General features: G+C 42.1%; 1 protein-coding gene across 1 annotated transcript in view; it reads right to left on the bottom strand.

Annotated features, from left to right (window-relative positions):
- Positions 1-1,090: 1,090 nt before the first annotated feature.
- LOC116517055 (G protein-coupled receptor kinase 5-like) overlaps positions 1,091-24,057 on the bottom strand; it is a 76,685-nt gene continuing 53,718 nt past the window's right edge. Inside the window, exons 4-16 of the mRNA XM_032229824.1 lie at positions 19,137-19,214; positions 18,150-18,250; positions 16,386-16,478; positions 16,208-16,271; positions 12,713-12,853; positions 11,932-12,122; positions 8,750-8,787; positions 8,400-8,489; positions 7,019-7,227; positions 5,673-5,810; positions 4,517-4,654; positions 3,878-4,009; positions 1,091-3,013 (exon numbers count right to left, since the gene is read on the bottom strand). Of these exons, the coding sequence (XP_032085715.1) occupies positions 2,924-3,013; positions 3,878-4,009; positions 4,517-4,654; positions 5,673-5,810; positions 7,019-7,227; positions 8,400-8,489; positions 8,750-8,787; positions 11,932-12,122; positions 12,713-12,853; positions 16,208-16,271; positions 16,386-16,478; positions 18,150-18,250; positions 19,137-19,214 (1,503 nt within the window). The 3' untranslated portion in view covers positions 1,091-2,923. The remainder of the gene's footprint in view (positions 3,014-3,877; positions 4,010-4,516; positions 4,655-5,672; positions 5,811-7,018; positions 7,228-8,399; positions 8,490-8,749; positions 8,788-11,931; positions 12,123-12,712; positions 12,854-16,207; positions 16,272-16,385; positions 16,479-18,149; positions 18,251-19,136; positions 19,215-24,057) is intronic.

The following is a 24,057-nucleotide window of genomic DNA, read 5'->3' as shown; positions in this document are numbered from 1 at the left end:
TAGATCCAAGTTTCCACTTGGGATGCTCCATTTTTCCATCAAATTCATGCCCAATCTGCTTAAGTTGTTCAGTTGTTTACCTTGGACATTAAGAGAAGTCTCTATTTCCTTGACCATGATCCATATTTGTGCAGTTTTTTTAAACAATCAAACCCAGAGACAAAGATTGCAATTTCTTCCTGGTTCCGCTAGTGGATCCTTTGCCTACCATACAGTTATTAAAAGTCAGCCATCCATCCAAAATATCAGCATGGTGTCATTTGCAAAAGAGGAAACCCCCAAGTTCTCACCTCTCCGTTTAGCCTCAGAGACAGCCTCTGTTCTTTAGTCTTCCTTACATAGTTGAGCCTCCAGAAATCAAACTTTCTGCCAAAACTTGGGTTTTAATGAACAGACAAGCTTCACTGCTTGGGTCAAGCTGCTCATTGGGGCTCAGCTCGTCAAGGACGAGCCCACATTTTCACACCTGCCGTTGGAGGATCAGAGGGCAATTCCCATACTGAAGTCCGACTGCTGAGAAACCAGCTCAAGAGTTTCCCTGATGTTTCACCCAGAAAATCCTTCCTACTCCAAGGACATCTCTGCCTATTTAAAAAAGAAAGCACCAGGCCGAGAGCAAGCCCTTCCCTCATCAGGTCACGCAACAGCCAAGCGATAAGATAGAGAAGGAATTCTGAGTAAAAATAGATCTATCTTCCCCTGACCTTTGCAACGTGTGATTTGCCTTGGCGATTTAGAGCCAACCCATTGCAAATTATTTGGGAAGGGAGAACCTCAGAATTTGGGAAGCTCCCTATAGTTATCTGAGACTGTATGCATTGTTTCAGTCTCAGCCTGAGTCACAGAAATCAGCGAAAGAGCATCACACACTGGCAGCCTGAAGGGAACGCAGCAGCTTTGTCCATAGGTCTATTATCCTATCCTTTAGAGCAGTGGTAGTCAACCTGGTCCCTACCGCCCACTAGAGGGCGCTCCAGCTTTCATGGTGGGTGGTAGGGGTTTGCTGTAACTCTGCTTTATAAATTTTATAAAGTAAAGCTACTTCCCTACTTTACAAATCACCATTACTGTGGAACCGGTGGGCGGTAGGAAAATTTTTACTACTAACAGAGATACAAAAGTGGGCGGTAGGTATTCAAAAGGTTGACTACCCCTGATTTAGAGCTTCCTATGATCATAAAAACAAATGGCAGAGAAGTGAAGATACGTAGGAAACAGGGTTAAACTGGAGCACTAAAGTAGGTATATTATAAGCTAAAGACAACCTAACCCTGTTTAGAACTAGAAAATCTATAGCTTGTCCAGAGGTTGTTAAATGACAATTTCCACCTAGGAAGGGCTAAGGTAAGAGATGCTGAGAGTTGTGCCCCACCCAGCCTCTGGAGAGCTATAAGTCTCTAACTTCCACACTGTTTCTCACACAGCTCCAGGGTCCTGTTTCCTGATTGGGTTTGGAGAAATTTGGGGACAAAGTTTCCTATGGTGGGACTTCCCTGCCCTCTCCGCTCTTGTCCTTTCCCCTTCTCTTACTTAGAGAGAAATGCTCTCCTCGTGCATTTCTCTCTGCATCATTATTGCTATCACTTTCAAAGAAAAGAAGCAACAGGGATTTCCAATTATTTAGTAATAGCAGCAACAAAATGATCCTTTTTTCCCTAAAATGAAATACATTAGGGTAGGCGTCCCCAACCCTCGGTCCATGGACCCACATTGGGTGGTGGCATGCCAGAAACCAGGCTCGCAAACAAGCGAAGACCCAGGTTCCATCGTCCTTGAGCATATGATCACAATCAGGGTAGACCCTGCATACAACAGGAACCAACTAGGCTGGTTGGCATAGAGAGAAAAAGGAAAGTTCATGTGAGAATGAGAAAATGCCGAGACAGAAAGGAAATGAAATAAAATAAATGAGTAGGCAGGCCTACAGAAACAATTGTAATAAAAATTAAAATATGTAGGATTAAAAAATATATATCTTCAACACTGCAGGTTGAGGTTAAAGCCAGGGTTTGGGAACACTGAAGCCTTTATGCAGACTGAGGTGTCATCCATCTCACCTCTCTGTCTTTTCCTGTTGAGTGCCTGTAAAGCAGCGTTCTGTATCTGAAGATTTCCACGTGTCCTGGATTCCAGTTGACCCCGCCCAACAGTCAGGTCTAAAGGCTGTATTGTTTAGGGATTAGAGAGGCTGGACAGTCCAGCAGAGCTGGAGGATGACCAGCCAAGAAATGATGTCCTAAAAGACAACCAATTGCTCTTCAACTTTGTCTTCCGTATTCTGGCTTTGCAATGGACCCAGGCTGTAGAATCGATGGTGTGGGTGGGAGAGATCCCTGGAAAAACCCTGAACGAACTCCAAGGAGCTGAACTTTCAATACACATCCACACACAAACCAACACACACGTATCCACCAGTCTCTGGAAATGCCAATGCAAGGGGGGGGGAGTCTTTATCATCCCCATTGCAATTTTGTCCAAGCTGTGCATTCTCTTTTTCTCTCTAGTTTAAGACTCCAGCCCTCATCTCTGCCATCTTCAGGTGTCATTGGTAGTTCTTTCTGTTTTAAAATCCTTCCTTCTCAGGTACATATCCCCAGTTGATCTCCCATGAAAGTTGGGTCAGGAGGTGATGAGACAAAGAAAATGGGGGAGAGCCATGGATACTCCCTGTTCAGTCAAAGATGAAGGAAGACCCTGTCAACAAGCAGCAGCCAAGGTTCTGGACAAGAAGAGTCTCCATGCCCCCAATCTACATCAGCACCAGAAGGTGGCAAAGGTCTTCTGGACCATTGCTGCCCTGCCAATTGGAAGGCTGTGTTCCTTTGGCTCCCAGCAGTAACAGAGCCTCGCCCAAGACAGGAACTTCCATATATCAGCCTAAGGCAACCCTGAGAAGGCAAAGGATGAGTGCTAGTTCCAGAGGTCAGGAGGGAGCCTGTGCCATGGGCCAAGCTGGTGAGGGGGCTGCCGACAGATTGGAATGTACGTTGGTGCTGATGGTGAAGTCACTTGGCTATAGGAAAAAAATGAAGAGAGGGAAAATGGTGAGTGCAGGAGGAAAAAAATCTGCTATCTAGCATGACTAGCAGGCAAGATCTCTCATTGTTCTGTTCTTGGAGATGTCATCAATAAACCCAAGAACTTATTTGCGTCATGCAGTTGCTAAACCACTGAACTGCTGTTCTTCAAACAGAAGAATCCAAAGACTAAGGAACCCAAGAAACTGCCTTATTCAGATTTGGACCATTGTTCCAGAATTCCCCCACCACAGCAACTTCTGGAATGTATGGACTTTAACTCCAGAAATTCCTCATTCAGCATGCAATTGCTGAAGACTGATGGAGTTACTGCATACATCTGGAAGATGCCATGGTTGGAAAAAACTGACCTAGACTAATATTGTGCATACTGACCAGCAGCAGCCTTCCAAAGTTTCAGGAAGGATGTAATAGGCGCCAGAGATTTATCTTGGGAACTCCTGCAGTGCTTCATCATTGAGCCACTTAACATTCCTCCAATCTGAAGTCTCTGGCAGAGGTCCTATAAACCAAGCTTCTCCAACCTGGGTGACTTCCAGATGTGGGACTTCATTTCCCAGAATTCTTCATCCAGCATGGCCATTGCTGAATGTTCCAGGAACTGAGATCCCCACATCTGGGGTTTGGCCAGTTTGGAGAAGACCCATATGCATGTTTACTTGGAAGTATGTCCATTCAAACATAAACTTCTTATATACAAACTACCTAAAATATATCTTGAAGCTGAAGGCACAATTCCTGCTAATTGCTTAATCAGGCTAAGTAGTATTGAAGATTGTAAGTATGGGATTGGCAGCTGCAAAGATACATAGCAAAAAAAGAACAAAATTAGATCTTACGTTACGCCGGAAGAGCCTCTGCAAGAGGCTACGCTTGGGTGGGTCAGGGAGCTGCTTCCAGTCCAGATCCGGGGATCGGGTGCCATTTGGTCCAAAGATGTTGAGATCCTTAAAGCATTCTGTCTCGATCATCTAGATAAGAGGAAGAAGAAAATGCAATCAGTAAGAATGGTGAGGAAACAGGGTGCTATATAATAAAAAACTGCTGGACAGAATGGACATTTGGGAGAACCTTTCTCTATGTGCTTCCTTAGAGCGAGGCTTTGCCAATGATCTTCTCTTAGACCGTCATGAGACAGGTTAGTTTTACCCTACTGATGATGTGTGGTTGCCCATGGAATACCCTGTTGCCCATGGAATACCCAGCCTGGGAATTGGCAGCTGCCGAACTGACTGGGGCCGGGCAATTGCAATGCAGAACTCCGGCAGTAGCCGAGGACGAGGCGAGGAGGGCAGAAGGCGAGAGGACTCTCCTCACTGGAGCCAGCGAGCGGAGCAGCATTGTCGAGGAAGCTTAGAGGTAGTGCACAACTACAATACACTATTCTCTTCCCTGATTTGCAGAGACCCTCTGTGAGGAAGATAGATGGTTTCTAAATTTGATAGATAAATAAATATTTGTAAATGTCCCTTCCTTACCTCGTTCTGCCAGGGGATTGAGACACAGCCTGTGGCAAATTTGACATAGAAATCATTGTCGGTTTGGTCTAAGTTGACACCCTTCACAGTGGAGAATTGTTCAATGTCCAGTACGTCCTTACAATACACAGCCCGAGGCTAAAGGAAAGACAAGGATTCCAGTAAGTTTGTCATCTCCATGACTTACATATCCAGATGTGCAAGAAGAGATGGATTTGTTCCCTTTGAAAGCCAAAGGAAGGACTGGGACTAAGAAGTTTAAATTAAAAGACAGAAGATTCCAGAATGAACATCGGGGAGAGCTTCACGAAGATAACAATAATTAAGCAGTGCCACCATCCAGCCAGAATAGTGGAGGACGACGTCTCCTTTGAAAGGAGAGAGGGAGGCTGGATGGTTGGGGATGGTTTTGTAAATTCATGGCCTCAACTGTGAGTGGAATTAGGAAAAATCTGTAATCCCCCTTCTAGTTCAGTTTATGATACTAAATCTAACCAAAAAGGCAAAAAGTGGATACTCAGGAACCCCATAAGATAATTTTATTTAGCTTCTTTTGGGACAGATTTGGAATTGGAGGCAGGGAAAAAAACCGGTGAGGATGATGGATAGAATATGGGGTCACTAATACTACTTCAAAAAAACAGAAGAAACCAGACATGATCAGGATGAGGAAGGGGGCTATGATAGCACTTTTTCAAGTTCTGAAAGACTTCCACAAAGATGATAGCCAAGAGGAGAAGCCCATTACTGGGGAGAAAAATATTTCTTTTTTAAAAGTCTGAAATATCACAGGTTGGACAGTTCATGACCTAAAATTAAAAGAAACTTCCTGCCTCCTTTTCATTCTGAAGTTCCTAGAATTCCCTACACTTGGGCCCTAAATTGTGCATTCACGATTGCTAAAAACCAGGGAATTCTCCTCTGCTGAAGCAGGAAACTCAAAAACAATCTTGCATGCCTAAAATAGATAATATAAGAGACAAAAAATATCCCAACACAAAATAATAATGATGATGACGATGACAACAACAACGAAAGAAAGAGGGAAAGTTTGGCATTGGCTTAACACCTCACCCCTCCAGATAAAACATTTGCCCATCTATTTGTCTTCTTATCGCTCTCCTTGAGTTCCTCACTCTTACTTGTAAGAACTTACATCTGGCACAAATGAGGGCTTCAAAATCCCAGCTTCCAGTCGCTTGAAATTGATTGTCCTGAAGAATGGGTGCTGCTTCACCTGGACAGCCCCCTCACTTTTGTTTCCAAGCCGCTGCTTAGGATCTTTAGTTAGGAGCTGAAAGGGGGGGAAAAAGAGAACATCTTGTAAGTAAAGCCTTCAAGACAACATTGAACTCAGAACTTTTTAAAGTAGACTTTGTAAACCAAGGCCAAGTTGGTTTTTTCTGCCATGGAACATAAACTGAGTTGGTTCTCAAACCCACCTAAGTCCAGAATAGTTCACCAAGGTTTGTCCTGTAAGTACAGCTTCTTACAATGGAAAAGAAAGTGTCCATGATGAAGAGAAAGGACTAGTCCACCTCATCAGAGGCATTTAAAAAAACCATATGATCAATAGAAACCGATTTTAAAAATTAAACCGATGGAAATGAAATAATAGGGAGTCCATTAAGGGATCAACATGCATTCCAACAGTAGCATAACATGGCTGTGATCAGAAGCACCACTCTCTGCTTCTCTTAATGTAAAAGAAATATTTATATTATTGCTTTTGAAATCCCCTGCAAAGTGGAAATCTGGTAAGCTTACGTGAATAATATGTGGGGCTGCTTGACTAAATACACACTATCCAAACCAGCCCACACATATAAACCTGTATATACACACATGGCAGTAGTGGTATTCAGCCAGTTCGCACCTATTCGGGAGAACCGGTTGGTAACTTTCTAAGTAGTTCAGAGAACTGATTGTTGGAAGAAATCTCCTTTTGTTTTTTTCCACTTCACAGGGCTAATCCTGTAAGGAAGGCAGGAAGGAAACATTCTAGCGTTATTTCTAGCCTAATCTTTATTGCCCTGCTTACAGAAACTGCCTCTCCGGTTAACCCTTGCTACATTGTAACAGCTAAGGCGAAGCGCCCATCGACCTGAGTGACCTTGAGTTGGCCAAGCCAACCCAGTCACATGACCACCAAGCAACACCTACCCAGATGGTCATGAGGGCAGAGAACTGGTTGTTAAATTATTTGAATCCCACCACTGACACATGGGCACAATTTAATTATGCCCGGCGAAGCAGATTAGCCTGGCCGATCTTGGCTGATCCTTGCTTGACAAACCAAAGGGAAGTTCAGTTGAGAAGCTGAAACAATATTCCAGCAGAAGACAATGGCGAACTATTTCTTGATAGTGCCAAAAGAGGTTCATGTTGTCGACCCCGAGTTGACCTCAACTCGGGGAATGTAGGAATTGTCATCTGATACTACAGACTTATGGCAAAGATTCCTCCTTATCTTCTGGCTTTCTCCTCTTTCCCATCACTCACCAACTTGCAGATAGCTTGGGCATCTTCAGAGAACTTGTCTGAATACTTTTCGTTGTCCTCCTGAACCCTCTTTTCTACCTCTTCCCTCTTCACTCGTTCCTTGCGGGCCCGGAATGGTGACTGGCCCTCGATCATCTCATAGATGAGGCAGCCAAGCCCCCACCAGTCTGGGCTGAAGGAGTAGCGCTCATTGTTAATTACTTCAGGAGCTGGGGAGAGGAGAAGAAAGGTGGAAAAAGCAGAGTTAGAGAAAACAATTTCATGTAAAGCACTCGATCGGGTGGCAAATTATGAGAAAAATTCTTCTCTTGTTTTGCATCTTGGAGAACCATTACTTATCATAGGATCATGCAAATCCAATGGGTAAGGACTTCTCCCCCTTATAAGGTGAAAGAAATGTGTTGCTTTTTACCAAGTAGCAGCACTTCTGACTAGTTGAAAAAGTGATAAAAGGTTGGACCTGGTTAGTTCCTGGATGAGAGAATGTCTAGGTTTGTAGTCTACCTTGGAAAAGTGATAAAAGGAGGCAGTAACGAACCATTTCTGGATTGATTTTTTTTTTTGTTGGACTCCTTATTTTACTTACAAATGGGCTATACATGCATAACAACAGAATCAGCAATGACAATACAGGCAGTCCTTGACTTACAACCATTCATTTAGCAACCACTCAAATAGCAGTAGCACTTACACTTATGTATCACTTCACAGTACTTTCCAGTCCCTCTCTAAGCAGTTTACAGAGTCAGCCTATTGCCCAACAATCTGGGTCCTCATTTTACTGACCTAGGAAGGTTGGAAGGCTGAGTCAACCTTGAGCCGGTGAAAACTGAATTGCTGGCAGTCAGCAGAATTAGCCTGCAATGCTGCATTCTAACCACTGCACCATCATGGCTCAGAGTTAGAACAGCACTGAAAAAGGTGACTTACCACCGGTCCTCACAGTTATAATTGTTGTAGCATCCTCAGAATCACATGATCAAAATTTGGACACTTGGTAACCTTCCCAGTCAGCTTTGGACAAGCAAAGTTAATGGGAGAAGCTGGATTTGCTTAATGGCCACAAAATTCGCTCACCAACCACAGGGATTCGCTTAACAGCCATGGCAAAAAAGTTTACAAAATTGGGCATGATGAGCTTAACAACTGCCTTATTTAGCAACAGAAATTCTGGTCCCGATTGTGGCTGCAGTTCGAGGACTAACTGTAATGGTAGAAATTTGATTTTCAGTCTAAAATAGCTTCTCTGCCCCTGTTTCAAAGTATCATGCCCTCTGAGCTTGTGTTGTCAGATAAATCCAAAAAGAAGATCCATGAATGGAGCCAGTTTTCTCTTGAGTCAGCAATCAACCAAGATCTGGAGCAGTTCTCCAACACATACCCATATAGCCCACAGTTCCTACACGGCCACGGATGGTGTCACCTTCGGGGATCTTGATGGCCAGCCCCAGATCTGAGATCCGAATGTGCCCTAGACAGAAGAAGGGAGGTGATTATAGAGGATATGAAATTACGATGGGGATCCTGTGATCTTTCACGATGAACATAACTTTAAGTTAAGACAGAAGTGGCCCAAGTTCTAATCTGCACAAAAATGTGCTTGTGTTGTTCAGCAGTGGAAGATGATTTGAATGAAGCAAGATCTGGCTGTGACCTCAGACATTTGTAGGTAAAAGTGATTCTGAAAGTGTACAACAGGAACAAATCAAACATGTGACACATGGCACTCACCATCATCATCCAGGAGAATGTTCTCGGGCTTTAAGTCCCTGCAGGGGAGATAGAGACACAACCCAGAATAAGAACCAGGTAACCAGTTTGAGAGTCAGTTTGGTCTAGTGGTTAAGGCACCAACCTAGAAACCTTGAGACTGTTCAAGTCCGGCCTTAGTCATGAAAACAAGCCAGGTAACTTCGGGCCAATCACTAGGTGATCGTGAGTTTTAGTCCCACCTGAGGCATGAAAACCGGCTGGATGACTTCGGGCCAGTCACCCTCTCTCAGCCCAACTCACATTAAAGAGTTGTGTGGGAAAAATAGGAGGAGGAAGAAGCACTAAATATGTTTACTGCCTTGGGTTGTTTATAAAAAAATAACAAAGGTGGGATACAAATAAAATAAAGAAATAAACCAAGGGGGCTTCCAGAACTCTTGAAACTTACATATGTAACAGAGGATTTGATTTTTGACTAGGCACAGTACAATTATTTCCAAATATCCCTCTCTCTCATCTTAAGCCCAGAGGACCACTTTTTAATTGAGCCGAGGTGGCGCAGTGGGTAGAGTGCAGTACTGCAGGCCACTTCAGCTGAACTGCTAGCTGCAGTTCGGCGGTTCAAATCTCACAGGCTCAAGGTTGACTCAGCCTTCCATCTTTCCGAGGTGGGTAAAATGAGGACCCAGATTGTGGGGGCGATATGCTGACTCTGTAAACCGCTTAGAGAGGGCTGAAAGCCCTATGAAGCGGTATATAAGTCTAAGTCTAACTGCTAATTAGGACAGTCTTTTCCTTTTTCCAGTTGTTTTAGTAGCCTTCCTTGCCACATTTTCTGGTGGTTTGCTCACTTTGTTGTTACGCTTATCTTGAACAGAGCTTTTCCCATGCTAGTGTTCTTGAGAGGTGTTTGATTACAACCCCTTCAACTCTCCTGCAAGCATGTTCATGTTGATTCAAACTTCACTTAAGCCACAGTGCGGTTAGTCTGATGACGTATTGTTGAGTAAACATGGTTAAGAAACCATGGCATAATACAATGGCTAAATCCATGAAGGAATGCTTGCACATGTGCAGGCATGTAGCTGAAGAATCACTCGCACACACCCTTTCCCCCTCTTCCTCTTTTACATGAGTAGGAAAAAAAACCACCCAGAATTTACAACTTCACTTGCCTGGTTGACAACTAAGTGCAAATCTGAAATAATTCTTTAAAATAGATTCCTGTCAATTATTAGATAGGTCAATCACATATATTGAGTGATTTTATTGGTTCATTTAACAAGACAGAATGTATTTTAAGCTAGAATGATCTTGCCTTACAATACTCAGGAATTCCCCCAATTCTTTGCCAGGCATTACATGTAATTGAGGCTCATTAGTTTCCCATGTGTATTCATCTATATTTAGTTTTGCATTTGTACTATAATTCAACATACATTACTGTATGCATTGCAGTATAATACTTTTCTAATTCTATTGTTTTATTGCAGTAAAGTGCTGTGGGACTTTTAAGGAAATGAATATGTTTTAATAAGGGAATATAAATAATGCTATGCAATTTTTCCCATTTGCTAAACACCTTTTGGTTATTTTCATTCAACTTGGAACCAGCTGTGTTGTGCACATTATTGAAGATAATTTTAGGCAAATCATTACTTTATTATGGTGCTATTCGCCTACTCTAAAATAAAGCAAATTTATCACGTTAAAAATGGGGGACGGTGTTCTAATATACTACGTTTTTTTAATTGAATGTATATGTATACATATTATGTTGCCAATGACAATCACTATGTGGGTGTTTCATGGCTGGAGGTCTTTGAGAAGAGACTGGAAAGCCTCCTGTCTGAAATGGTAGAAGGTCTCAGGCTTGAGGAAGGGGTTGGACTGGAAGACCGCCAAGGTCTCTTCTAGCTCTATTCTAATTGAGTGACTAGGAGACTGAGTTCTAGTGCCACCTTAGAGGGACTCACAAGAGAAGATCTTGTTGTAGATCAAATATAGAGCAATACATAATAATACAACATTTCTAGATAGTATGTTTGTATTTCCACTTTACAAGGAAGATGAAAAGGCTAGGGAACACTCCCAGTGCTTAACTGTGCAGGCATGGCTCCTGTGACTTGGCACTGTTGACACACAAGAGGGAGCTAGTAGTAAACTTGGGAGAATCCCAATTTATGTAGAAATAGAAAATATACTTAGAAAGAAAGGTTAATACAGTGTGTTTCTCCCAAGCAGACCAATTAGAATGCAGAACACTCATGAGTGTGGAATGCTGGCTGCTTGCGAGGGAGGGGGTTATGAAGAAAAGGAAGGGGGAGTAGAAATAGAATGATTTTGGGGGGAAGAGGATGTCACTCTACTAAGCTTGGTGATCAAGAGTACCAAACTCTGCAGCAGTCTGTTGCAGTTTTCACTGATGAATGTTACCCAGCACTAAGTCTGAGGGCTACAAAGCGATTTGGAAAAGCTTTGAATCTCAAAGAGAGAAATAACCACCATGAGGTACCCTGTTTTCCCCAAAATAAGACCTCCCTGGATAATAAGCCCAATCGGGCTTTTGAGCGCATGTGCTAAAATAAGCCCATCCCCAAAAATAAGCCCTTCCTGAAAATATTGCAACACAGCAGCCGCCATGAGGTGACCATGCTCATCGCCTCCTGCACCTCAAAAATAATAAAACCTCCCCCAAAATAAGGCCAAGCATTTATTTCAGGGGTCAAAAGAAAATAATATCCTGTCTTATTTTTGGGGAAGCATAGTAGGTGTTTTCAAAGATCTACAGATAGATAGTTGATTTCAAGCTTAGGTCTATGATGATTCATTTGGTCAGTGACATCTAATGACAGGTAGGTGACTGTTATCCAGTGAGTGCTACTTTAAATCTCAGAGAGATACAGGACCACGCTAGGTTTGGCATTCTAAAGGGTTATAGAGACAACTGGATCCTTTTGTATAATCCATTATGGTTCAGTACGTCTCTCCCTCTGAAATTGCTGGTCACAACTCCTAAAGAATCCACATGGAGTGTGCCAGGCAGAGTGACGTTGGCTTAGCAGTTGATTCCCTCTGCCATTCAGATAACGCAACACTTAATTAGATGAAGGATGATGATCACTTCTCCATCATGCCAACTATGTAACAAGGGAGACTTTGCCTTCTTGGAACCAGGAAATAACTCCATCCCCACTCACCTGTATACAATGCCCTCCCGGTGCAAATGTTCAAGGCCACAGCAAATCTCTGCAGCATAGAAGATGACCCGCTCATTGTCAAAACCCGAGTTGCCCATGTTGTAGATGTGAAACTTCAGGTCACCTCCATTCATGATTGTGAGGACCAGGCACAGAGCATCCTTGGTTTCATATGCATAAGCTAAACTGACCTGTTGGCACAGATGAAAAGAAGGAGGGCTTGACTCCAAGTATATTCCAGAATTCTGCTTCTACAATGCCCAAGTACCCAGAAACACATAAATAATAATCATCTTCCTTCTGTTGTTCCCATTCCACAAACATGTGACATTCAATAGTTCAGGAATACAGGGAGCTGCCTTGTTTTCTTATTTGACAGAGCTACGCATGCTTTGAAAATGAATCTGTTGAAGTCTTCCAGAATGCAAGTCTAGCTGCTACTAATTAAAACAGCCACAATTTTTTTTCAGGTGAGTGAAGCCTGAAAAATGACAGGGCTACTTTAAAAGTCACACGGGTCAAGTGATTTCTAGGAATTGGAAGTGTATTTTGGTACAACATTATTTGCCCAGTTATATCTGGAGAAGACAGATATTAAAACTGGGCTGCGCTGTCCCTAAAATACACTTGGCCATTGCTTTTGAATGCAAGAAGCTTCATTTAATTATCAAGGGCAATAACTACAGCTAAATCAACCAGGCTGAATCGGATACTGTGAAATTCCCCTCAGAATGCCGAGCCAAATAGCATTAGCAAATGCTAGAGAAGCTGGTTTGCTCACCACAAATCGGCTATTGACCTTCTCCAAGATCTGCTTCTCGTTCAGAGCCATTGCTTCCCCTTTCCGCTTCTTGATGCGTTTCTTCTCCAGCTTTTTGCAAGCGTACATCTTCCCTGTAGCACGTACCTGGCATGCGCAAACCTAAAGGCAAAACAAGATGGGATTGTCAGGGGCCACATTTAATTGTTGCTAGTGACACTGCAGTAGCATTACTGATGGAAGCCCTATTAAAGCAAGGATTCAGCATTTAAGGTAGCCCCATTTTGTTCTTGCATTTTGACACTTCTTTTTACCCAAAGTTATGGAGTATAGAATAAAGCTGTTCCTCGTTGCTAAGTGAAAAATCCAAATCTTCCTTAAAGGCATAACAAGGACTTTTGAATTTGGCTTATATTCCAGAGGTTCTCTAAGCATCAGATCAGAATCAGCAGAGATCTCCTTTTCCCCTATTGAAACTCCCGTTGAGCCAAACTACTTATTACACATAACATGGGATGGTTATTTGCCTTGTATAAAAATACAAGAAATATATATTTTTATGAAAACAGGTCTGGAGAAGCAAGAAGGCAGAATATGAAAAGTCATCTCTCTTTGATATAGATGACTCCTCAAATCTTGAAGGCATCTTTTGACAAGTGGGCAACCACTGAGGGGTGAAGACTGCAACTTAGCTTCCCAAACCTCTGAAGAGGAGCCATACAACACTGTATTTATTTCAGAGATACCACTGGAAGGGGAAGGGGGCTGAAATTGCTCAGCTTGTTTTTTTTCTCTTTTACTGGAAGGATATGCAGAAGGCAGGTAAGAGTGGCAGGTCTCCTAAAGCCATACAGCGCTTTTTTCCACTCTAAACCCCAAATGGTCTAAGATTGTCCTGCTAAATTATTTAGATACCCAACTTCAGCAGGGCAAAAACAGGAAGTTGTGGGTTGCTGGGTATAAATTGCTACGAAGAGGGAGATGATTAGGAGGAAGACGGATGGAAAGAATGGAAAGATCATCAGCTCTCGCTTGCAACATTACACAGTTCCCTTTCAAAGCAGCTTTTTAAAATGTCAGAAACATCTCTGGCTGCAGTTATGTGTCTTTGCAGGGACTAAATGTAGGTATAGCAATAGCAGTTAGACTTATATACCGCTTCATAGGGCTTTCAGCCCTCTCTAAGCGGTTTACAGAGTCAGCATATTGCCCCCAACAACAATCCGGGTCCTCATTTTACCCACCTCGGAAGGATGGAAGGCTGAGTCAACCCTGAGCCGGTGAGATTTGAACAGCCGAACTGCAGAACTGCAGTCAGCTGAAGTAGCCTGCAGTGCTGCATTTAACCACTGCGCCACCTCGGCTCAATAACGCGTCTCCCTTCCTAAATAAGTAACCCTTTGGAGCAGTGGTTCTCAAACATGGCAACTTTAAGACATCTGGACTTCAACTCCCAGAATTTCCCAGACAGCCAGAATCCTGGGACTTGTCTCTTTAAAGTTGAGAAGGTTGAGAAACAATATCATAGAGGGCCCAGCTGCTTGCTGTGCTTTCTCTTCCCATGATCTGCATGGATTCTGGATCATCTTATACAGGTAGCCACATTCTACATTAGGCTTTTAGGAGGAGCAGGAGGCAGATTGTCTCCTTATTTCTCTAATATTTTGTACTTCTGTAAGCCTTGAGGGTCCACTAAACACAGCAATAGTATCCTTTATTTCACAGCTGGGCTCAGCTTGGCCTGTTGGAATTAAACATCTTGAAACTCCTATTCAAATGTTCCGTTAAATCAATCTAACTATTTATAGCAGGAACAGGCCACCTGCGGTCCAAATTCTATTTGAAGACCAAAACAGGAATGTCATCTCCAAGACCATCTTGCAGAAATCAAGAGGCAAGATGACATGTATGGTGGGTTCCCAAACAGGGAAAATGGGAGCCCGCTGCTTTTTACTGTTAGAGATCATCCTTGACTTATCGCCATTCATTTCACAACTGTTTGAACTTACGATGACTCTGAAAAAAGTAGTTTACTCACACTTACGACCGTTGCAGTGTCCTTGTGGTGATGTGATCAAGAGTTGGGCGCTTAGGAAACCAGCATGTATTTGCAGCATCCCCAAGGTCATGTGATCACCATTTGCAACCTTCTAAGGATTCTGACAAGCAAAATCAGTGGGGGAAGCTGGATTTGCTTAATGCCTACGTGATTTGCTTAATGTCCATGATGATTACTTAAGGACCCCATTGAAAAGGTTGTAAAATTGGGCCCAACTTACTTAACAGTTGCATCACTTAGCAAGCAAAGTTCTGGTTCAAATTGTGATTGTACGCCAAGGACCACCACTGCTTACTTTAAAATAGCGAGAACTATATTGCCATCAAATTACACCGATTTGTAGTCATTTTGTCCCCACATTTCAGCAGTGCAGTGTGGAGGAGACTGGGAGGAGGGTGGCTCTTTCCAAAGAAGGACATGAGAATGGTTTTCTTTCCAGTGATTTTTCTTCCTGTGTGTCCATTCTTGAACCTTCCAACCTCAAACCAAAAGTTGGACAAACTGAATTGTCCCAGCCTCAGCATATGAAGTCATCACCTTTATTTTTCAGTCTGACTTTTGGCTATGAAATGAAGCCTCGATTCCCTCTCACTCAACTAATAACAAGGATTTAGGTGGAAATGAGTCATGCCTATTTTTTAATATAATCTAAATGCAGCTTCTGTGTCGAGATACTAACTTGGGGCTGCATCCTTTCCGAACAAACCTCTTCTGGCTCTCAGCAAACAGCTTCATGGGAGTCAGATTGTAATAAACTTTTCCCCCTTCCCGTTTGACCTGGGTTGATTAAAAAAAACTGTAGAAACTGTGTGTAAACATTTTTAATGGAATATGTTGCAATTCTCCAGGGAACTGGAACTGAGCTTGTTGGGCGCAGTTTTAGCCCTTATGGGAAGTTGTGGTCAAATCTTCCTGCAGACCTTCCCCATCAAAACAGCAATGATAGAGAAGAAGAAAGTAATGCTGGAGCTTTAGTACCTATCCTTCTTCATACCTCTTTTCTTAGAGGGTTCTAGATTTATTTCAATTTCATTTCAGGGTTTCCAGGAAGTGTTATAAGTAGGCACAGCAGCAAAATTAATTTGATTCATTTTGATGAAAACTTTGCACTTCATAAACCTAGACCCAAACTGCAACCCACTCAAATAACAAAATTTCTACTTTCCAGAATGTCTTGATCTGTTCATAATTCAAACAATGCTGCCCCTTCCAAAATCAAGACATATTTGGAAAAGTGTTAATTATGTTTGAGGAAGTTTGTGGACAGATGCAGAAGAAAGCTAAATTTGGGTTTGTTTGTTTTTTGAAAATTGAGCAAATATAAATTTGGCAAATTCACCCATCCCTAATTAGAACTGAGGCCAAAGAGACAGTCATGATGAATTTGAGATTATAGGAATCCAAAGCTACTCCTGATCCCTAATGGGGAACAACTTCAAGCTGCCACCATTTCCTACCTCTCCAAAGCCGCCTTTGCCTAGGATCCGGTATTGCCTGAAGGTGTCTTTGGTCACAGATTGCCTGAAGACATTAAGAAGATCACACTGCATTACTGAACATCCATTTCTTATCAGCATCAGCTCAGTAAATGAGTGGGGCTTCTTGCATTCCAGCCACTCAGGATTATTCTCTTACCTCTCCAGATATTTCCACTGGAGGAATCTGTCAAAATACATGCTGTCCTGGTAATTTGCGAAAGGGGCACCAGCCAGGTATTCATGCAGCCGCCTGGGAGATAAGAGGAATTGAAAGCAGGCATTATTTTCCTATGAATTTGGAAGGCAGATTCTTTGTGGGCTCCCAAAGTGGTTCATATTAGATACTCTCCGCAGCAGTGCTTCTCAACCTTGATAATTTTAATATGTGCGGACTTCAACTCCCAGAATTCTCCAGCCAGCATGCCAGCTGAGAAATTCTGGGCATTGAAGTCCATACATTTTAAAGTTACCAAGGTTGAGAAACACTGCTATATAGTGATATAAACCCAGTGCCTTTTCTTGGCTTTAAAGCTGCTTCTGCCCATGATAGTCCACCTTGGCAAAAAATACAATTCAACCTTGATTGGTCATGATTTTCTTACAAAATGCAAGATGTATCACTTAGTTGGGTTCATTCAACCCTAAGCCAAAATAAGGTTTGTTTGAGACTGATAGCAGGATTATGGACTCAACTGTCATGGTTTATATATCATGATTTATTCCTTAGTTCAGGGGTGTCAAACTCGATTTCATTGAAGGCCACATCAGGGTTGTGTTTGACCTCAGGAGGCCGGGGAGGGCATGGTCCGGTAGGCATAGCCAGCTTGGCATCACTCATGTTGGGGGTGCCTGTGGTGGTCCAAGCATTCTGTCAGTGAAAATGAGCTGCATTTCAACCCTCTGCCAGCAAAAACAGAGCTCGGAGGGCCGCAGGCAGCCCTCCTGAGCTCCATTTTCACTGACAGAGGCACCACGGGCAGGTCCTTCGCTGTTTCCAGGACGACCCTTGGGCTAGATCTAAGCACCTTGCGGGTTGGATCTGGCCCCCGGGCCTTGAATTTGACATCCCTGCCTTAGTGACATGGATTCAATAAGCTATGGTTTATGTGTGGTTAAATAGATTTTAATTTAATGCAATATGTAATGTAAATGCCATTTAGAAAATTATTGGATTAATTATCTACAGATTGGTTAACACAAAAAAAAATAAGCTTTCTTCAGTCTCATGCCTTCATGTCTCTGAAGAATAGGTACACTAAGTAATTTTCATTGAGTTCACTCTAAAAGGAATGAATTCAGCCCCCCCTCACCCCCATTCAGCTCATATACACATTTCCTTCTCCGGGGGGTACATTAAAAAAAAGAGTTTGGGAGTTATTGGCTGTTTTATATGACACACTAAGCCCCAAATCATTTCAATGTAGCATTTGTGCAAACTCAGCCTGTGTGGTTATGAATTATTGTAGTGTATGAACCCAGAAAACTGGACAGAGTTCAGTATGGTTAACTATGAGTAAGAGTGTCACATGAGTGTATTAGCCACATCTAGCCACATTATTTGAGCCCAACAAATTGTGGTTATTTTAATTACCCTTTGAATTTAAAACAAGCCAACGTCAACCATGATTTATGCATTTATCTTCTTTATAGCAAATTGTGGATAAGGTAACCATGTTTTATCCCAATGTTCTACAACAGGGCAGCCTCCACCCATACATTTCAACTCCCATAGTTCTCAGCAATGATCATTTGGGTTGGGGAACTCTGTGGTTGGTCTAAACATCTGGAAGGGTTCCTAGATTGGAAAAGGTTGGTTTATTATACAAAAAAAATGGGACTTCTATGCAAGTTTGCCCTGACAAGATACCGAATCCACCCGCTTACCCTTCTGGCTTCCAGATCTATAGGATGTAGTACTCACTGTACACAGCAGCCAAAGAGCTCCTTGCAAGGGATTCTCTGTACGTCTTCTATGCACTGGTTCATAAGAAGTTCACAAATCTCTGCCATATAGCCCAGGGACTAAACTCATACACATAAAAAGAAGGAAACCAGCCATAAACACATGCTTTGTAATTCTTAAAGCCAGTGAACCATCTTGCACTCTAGATTTCAATTCTGTGGGGTTCTTGGTGGTGCACTGATGATGTTACCTAGTTTAGAAGCACTGAGCGCTTCCAGGAAAGAATTAGCCAGTGACATCACCATTGCCCAAGGGACGCACAGTTGATGGCTTCTTTCAATGCAAACTTGCTAAGCTAGAAACCAGAGTCCTAACTATGTGAGCTATCATGCTTCTTTAGCGATGAAATGTCTGCAGGAAAACCACTAAGCTCAGAGAGCAGGAAGGACTCTACAGTTGAGTAACAAATATTCTCCTCTATTGGTAGATTTCAATTCATATTCTGCTCTGCCTTCCCTCCCTACTTTGAATCCTCACTGTAAAATAAAAATGTGCTCTATGCTTCTGTAGTCTCTGCTCTCAGTTCATACAGCAGCCTTCCCAGAAGTGATCTTCTGTTTGCTAGAATAAGGTTCTCATGACCAATCATTTATGATGTCCAGGAGAAGAGCAGCTAGAGTCTAGCTCCTCTGGAAAGCCAAGTAATTGGGAAAAGTTCTTCTGGATTACTCAGTGTTTGGACTCTAAAATCAGGAATACTCTAAAAGCCAACACCCAAGATCACATCCTTTGAAACGATCTTGGCACTTTTACCCAAACTAAAACATCTCACACAATGGCTGGAAGAAGAAAAATGGGGCAATCCCAGAGAAAGGAAACATAGGTTCCTGCAGACGATTCTAGCAATTCTTAATTATACTTTTGGACTTCTGCATATCAAACCACCTTTTTACAAGGACCCTAAAAATCTCCTTTACCTTTATCTTATGAAGGTGCAATACTGACCTCCTTGTTGAAAAACTGCTGAATGACTTCTTCTCCCATTTCCTTGCGTTTCTCATCTGGAGAAAGCTCATATTCTGCCTGGGGAAGAAGAAGAAAGGATCACCAGAACAGAAGCGCCACCTGAAAATGACATTATCCTGGAGGCCAAAGAGGACATCTATCCCACACATATAGAAGGAAATTTATTGGGGTTTTCCCCCCCAAGACTTTATATTTCTCCTCATTCTCTTCTGATTCACAGACATTTTGGAGATGGCAGGGAGAACTAGCTAACATATAAAGAATGGTTGCTGGAACTGGGTATGTCTGATGAAAAGAAGGACTAGGGATGACATGATAGCAGAGTTCCAATATCTCAGGGGCTGCCACAAAGAAGAGGGAGTCAAGCTATTCTCCAAAGGACCTGAGAGTAGGACAGAAGCAATGGGTGGAAACAAATCAAGGAGAGAAGCAACTTAGAACCAAGGAGAAATTTCCTGACAGTTAGAACAATTAATCAGGGGAACAACTTGCCTCCAGAAGTTGTGAATGCCCCAACACTGAACGTTTTTAAGAAGAGTTTGGATAACCATTTGTCTGAACTGGTGTAGGGTTTCCTGCCTAAGCAGGAGTTTGGCCTAGAAGGTCTCCAAGGTCCCTTGGAGTAACTCTGTTATTCTATGCTAGCTCAAAACTAGATCATCCTATATGTTTCCCAAACTCAAGATTCGGCCCTTGAGAACTTTCAGTTTTTTCCTTTCATTTTTAAAAGCTCCAATGCTCTTCATGAAGAAGAACCTGGAGTGACTTCTGTCCTGATATAAAGTTGTGAGCTACGGATGAAACATTGATGGCTGCTCTGCCTTTCCTTTTTGCTTGTTTCTAGAATTGCCACATTTCCTGAATTGCAACAGTGATATTTCAGGTGCATTTCTGGAGAAATGTTATTTCTGCTTTGTATTTAATAGCCAGCTTGTTGGCCAGCTGCAGTTGTCAAAAAATTCCACACCCACAGATGCGTATTATTGCATCAGCTATGTGAAAGGGTTTCTCTATTTCTTCCCCTTGCCCTCTTGTTGCAATGCTCTTGCAGACAAAGGAAATAGACTGTTTCTTGATTAACTGGAGAAGAAGCCAGCGTCTCTCCTTTTCTCTGATGTCAAAAAGAAGTCATCAAGTATACTGTTATTAAATAGATAATCAAGAATGTAAGGGAACTATGATTTATTGGAAAAATATTTCATAATTCAATGTATACTGTACAATGAAAGTGAGGTATTTAGTTATACTAGATGAAAAATCTGTGATGGTAAATGTTATTCGAGAATATGGATGTTAAAACACCTATAACCAAATGACATGCTGTATGTGATGATGCTTTCTTGTGTGTGTGTATTTTTTTGTTTTTTTCTGTTTTTTTATTGTTGGCTGTATGTATTGTTTGTGTAATAAAAATAAAAAAAATTATTAAAAAAGAGAAGTCATCAAGTACTAACTGCTTAGAGAACTAGTAAAAAACAAAAAGTGACCCAAGTTACTGTTGTGAATTTAAGGTTGCTTTATACTGACTCTGTTCACATTGTGCCAATTGAGGAGTTGCTTATTCAAGGTTAACTCAAGTGCTTAGCGTGTTGTGAGAATCAACATTTCTCAGACCTCTGGTGGTCCATCATCTACTGTACTCTTAGCAGTGATTTTTAGTCAGATGGACAATTTACCAATACTCTCATTTTACCAAGTGCAAGAATGGATTAGTATATTTATATATGGAACAGGAGAAAAATGCATACATAATTTTCTCCATCTTTGCAAACATTTGTTTTGTATACCATCTGGAATGTGTCAAACTGTAAGCATTTTTTTTTCAATAGTAAAAAATAGTTCTAGGTATCAGTCAAAAAAGCTAATATAATCATTGGTTGTATAAACTAAGGCAAAGAATCAAAATCACATGAAGTATTAATACTGCTTTATAAATTCTTAGAAAGACACACCTGGAATACTGCATCCAATTTTGGTCACCACATTACAAAAAGGATGTTGAGACTGGAAAAAGTGCAAAGAAGAGCAACTAAGATGATTAAGGGCCTGGAAACAAAAACATATGAAGAATGGTTGCAGGAACTAGGGATGGCCAGCCTAGAGGAAAGAAGGACTAGGGTTAACATGGTAGCCATATTCCAGTATTTGAGAGGCTTCCACAAAGAAGAGGAGGTCAACTTATTTTCCAAAGCACCAGAAGGCAAGATAAGAAACAATGGTTGAGAAATAATAAAGGAGAGAAGCAACTTGGAATTAAGGAGAAACTTCTTAACAATGAGAACAATTAATCAGTGGAACAGTTTGCCTTCAGAAGTTGTAGGTGCTTCATCACTCGACTTTCTTTAAAGAAAAGCCTGGACAGCCACTTATCTGAAATAGTACAGGGTCTACTGCTTAAGAAGGGTGTTGGACTGGAAGATCTCCAAGGTCCCGCCCAAATCTATTGTTAAGATTTGCTTTTCTCTAGAATCACATTGTTTTTCCCTTAACACATTCACCTAAGTGCATATACATGGGGAATGATAAAATGGACTAAAAACAGCTCTCTTTTGGCATGTGTGTGCTTCAGGTCGTCCTACATCAAGGATATAGGTAAACTTGTGGATGTTACGCACCAGAGGCCAGATGAGATTTTCACAGCTCCGCTTGAGTTCAGGGTATGAGCTAGTAACAGATGGGAAAGCATAAATACTAGAGATTTTTCCTGGGGGAAAGGGGATGTTTATAGCTCACTAATCAGCCAGATGCCTGGGACTAGGGATGAAACACATTTTGTCAACTGGTTCACAATGACAACTGTGATGAAACATATGCGGATGTTGCTAAATTGGTTTACTTGTATAAATACAAGTAAATAGAAATTGGTGACTTGAATGTCACCAGTTTTCCATACTTATTTGGACTAGACTCTCAGGGGAGGATGCAGCCTGGTCTAAAATAAACAAAAAAGACAAAAATATAAAGGAGCTGGATCAAGCTTCTTCTAGGATGTTCTACTGACTACTAAGACTAGCCTATGGCCTTGATCTCTTCCATCCAAATGCTAACTAGATCTCATCCTGCTTGGTTTTTCAAGCCCAGGAAAGATGGGCTAAGTCCTTAAGCTTTCTAGGCATCTGAAGATGCTAAGGAATGAACAACCAATGTCCTCCAAGACCGAGCATGGCCTCAAGAACTAACCTTTACCATTTCCTTAGTCCGAGACTGAAAGGGTCTATTGCAAATGCCTGGAAATTGCAAGATATACTTCCTCATCTAGCTCAAAGCTGATCCCAGGACAAGACTGAAGAGTAACCAGGACCTGTGGACATCGTAGCAGGTTCACATCCCACTCAAAACAGCAGGCTTTGTTAGGCTGGATTGTGGGAAAAATAAGGAACTTGAGCTTCTCATATTAGAATGGTAAAGTATTAGAATCTGTGCACTGATGCTACTGTATGAATGAAGAAATGCTTTGTACTCAAGCCTACCAAGAACTAAGCAAAGATTTCTGCATCTCCCTGTGTAGACTCCTAAAGGGAACTCCTGGAACTGAAACCTGAAGACACAAGTGTGGTCCTGCATTCAACTCGGCTTCTGGATTCAAGCTTAAAGTCCCTGTCTGTGATTCCCTGTACCCCCTCCTCCCCCCCCAACATTCTTTTTGTCTCTAGTATCCCTCCCTTCCTTTCCTGGCTTACTTCCACAGGACCACAAGCTGTTTGCCTGACAGTGGAGAAGAGCACATTGCTGCTATTAAAAAGTCTGACCCACAAATTCCCTCCCCATTGTTTTGGAACAGGGCTTGCTGCTAAGCAACCAAAGAGAAACAAGACATGGACTCCTCATCTCATCCCAATAGTGATGGTAGTGAGGGAGAGGCAGGTAAATTGGCCAAGCATGCAGCAGACGGAACCCATTTCAGGAGACCATGGCGATAACACCAAGTATGAAAGTTCTTTGTGCTACATGTCAACTGTAGGAGAAAGGTGGTGGACCTCAAGTGGCCAATCAATGCAGATGGACACAGGTGGATTCCACCCCCTCTGCCTTCAATAAATTGTGTTAACCTCCCTCCAACATTCTTAAAAACAGGAAGATCCAAATTAGAAGGTCCATGTCACTGGGATGACTTGAAGGTCATCGTTACTCTCAAGGCTCAAGTGACATCTGTGTTTTTGTTGCTGGAAAGGCTGCTGGGCCACGGCCATGAGAAACGAATGGGAAAGCATGTACAGCAATTCCCCAGGGAAGTAAGATGGATGACCATTAGCTACAGGGGTGCTTGATGAACGGTTCTCCATATTGCTCCTGTACAAGACTGTCAGCTGCTGAAGAGGCAGGAGAATAAACCTGGGTCTGGGAAGACTTTCAGGAAGGGAGAAAAATGGGAAAAGCAACAGATTGGATGGTAAAACACCCTGCACTGCTGAGTAACAAATTAATCACGGGATAATGATTTACTAGAAGACCCCCAAATCTGCCGCAGGATTGGGAACCTGTATGCATACACAAGTTATCTTGATAATGGATGAACACACACACACACACACACACACACACACCAGCAGGAAGTACAAGGAGAAGGATCTATCAGCCCACCCACCAAACCAAATTAATTATTTTTATCCTGCTACCCTGCCCTAAGGGCAAACGAAGCAGCACACAAATTAAAAAGAGCACACTTCTGATATAAAATAGCAGTCCGTCATGATAAAAGAAAGGAATAGAAAACAGCAGTAGATAAAAGCTAAAATCTGATGAAAAGATAAACACCTTATCATGGCAGAAAATTTATTAACTAAGACCATACTGAAACTGCCTTCAGGAAGACTATAAAAGAAGGAGCACCAGAGATTTCTGTGTAAGCTATAAACAGTGTCACTGCCTCTGTCTCTAGCATCCTGTTACAGGCGTGACT

This window comes from Thamnophis elegans, chromosome 13 (assembly GCF_009769535.1).
Source record: "Thamnophis elegans isolate rThaEle1 chromosome 13, rThaEle1.pri, whole genome shotgun sequence".
NCBI lineage: Eukaryota > Metazoa > Chordata > Lepidosauria > Squamata > Colubridae > Thamnophis > Thamnophis elegans.
Note: the sequence above shows the minus strand (reverse complement) of the source record. Positions and strands in the feature narration are given on the sequence as shown.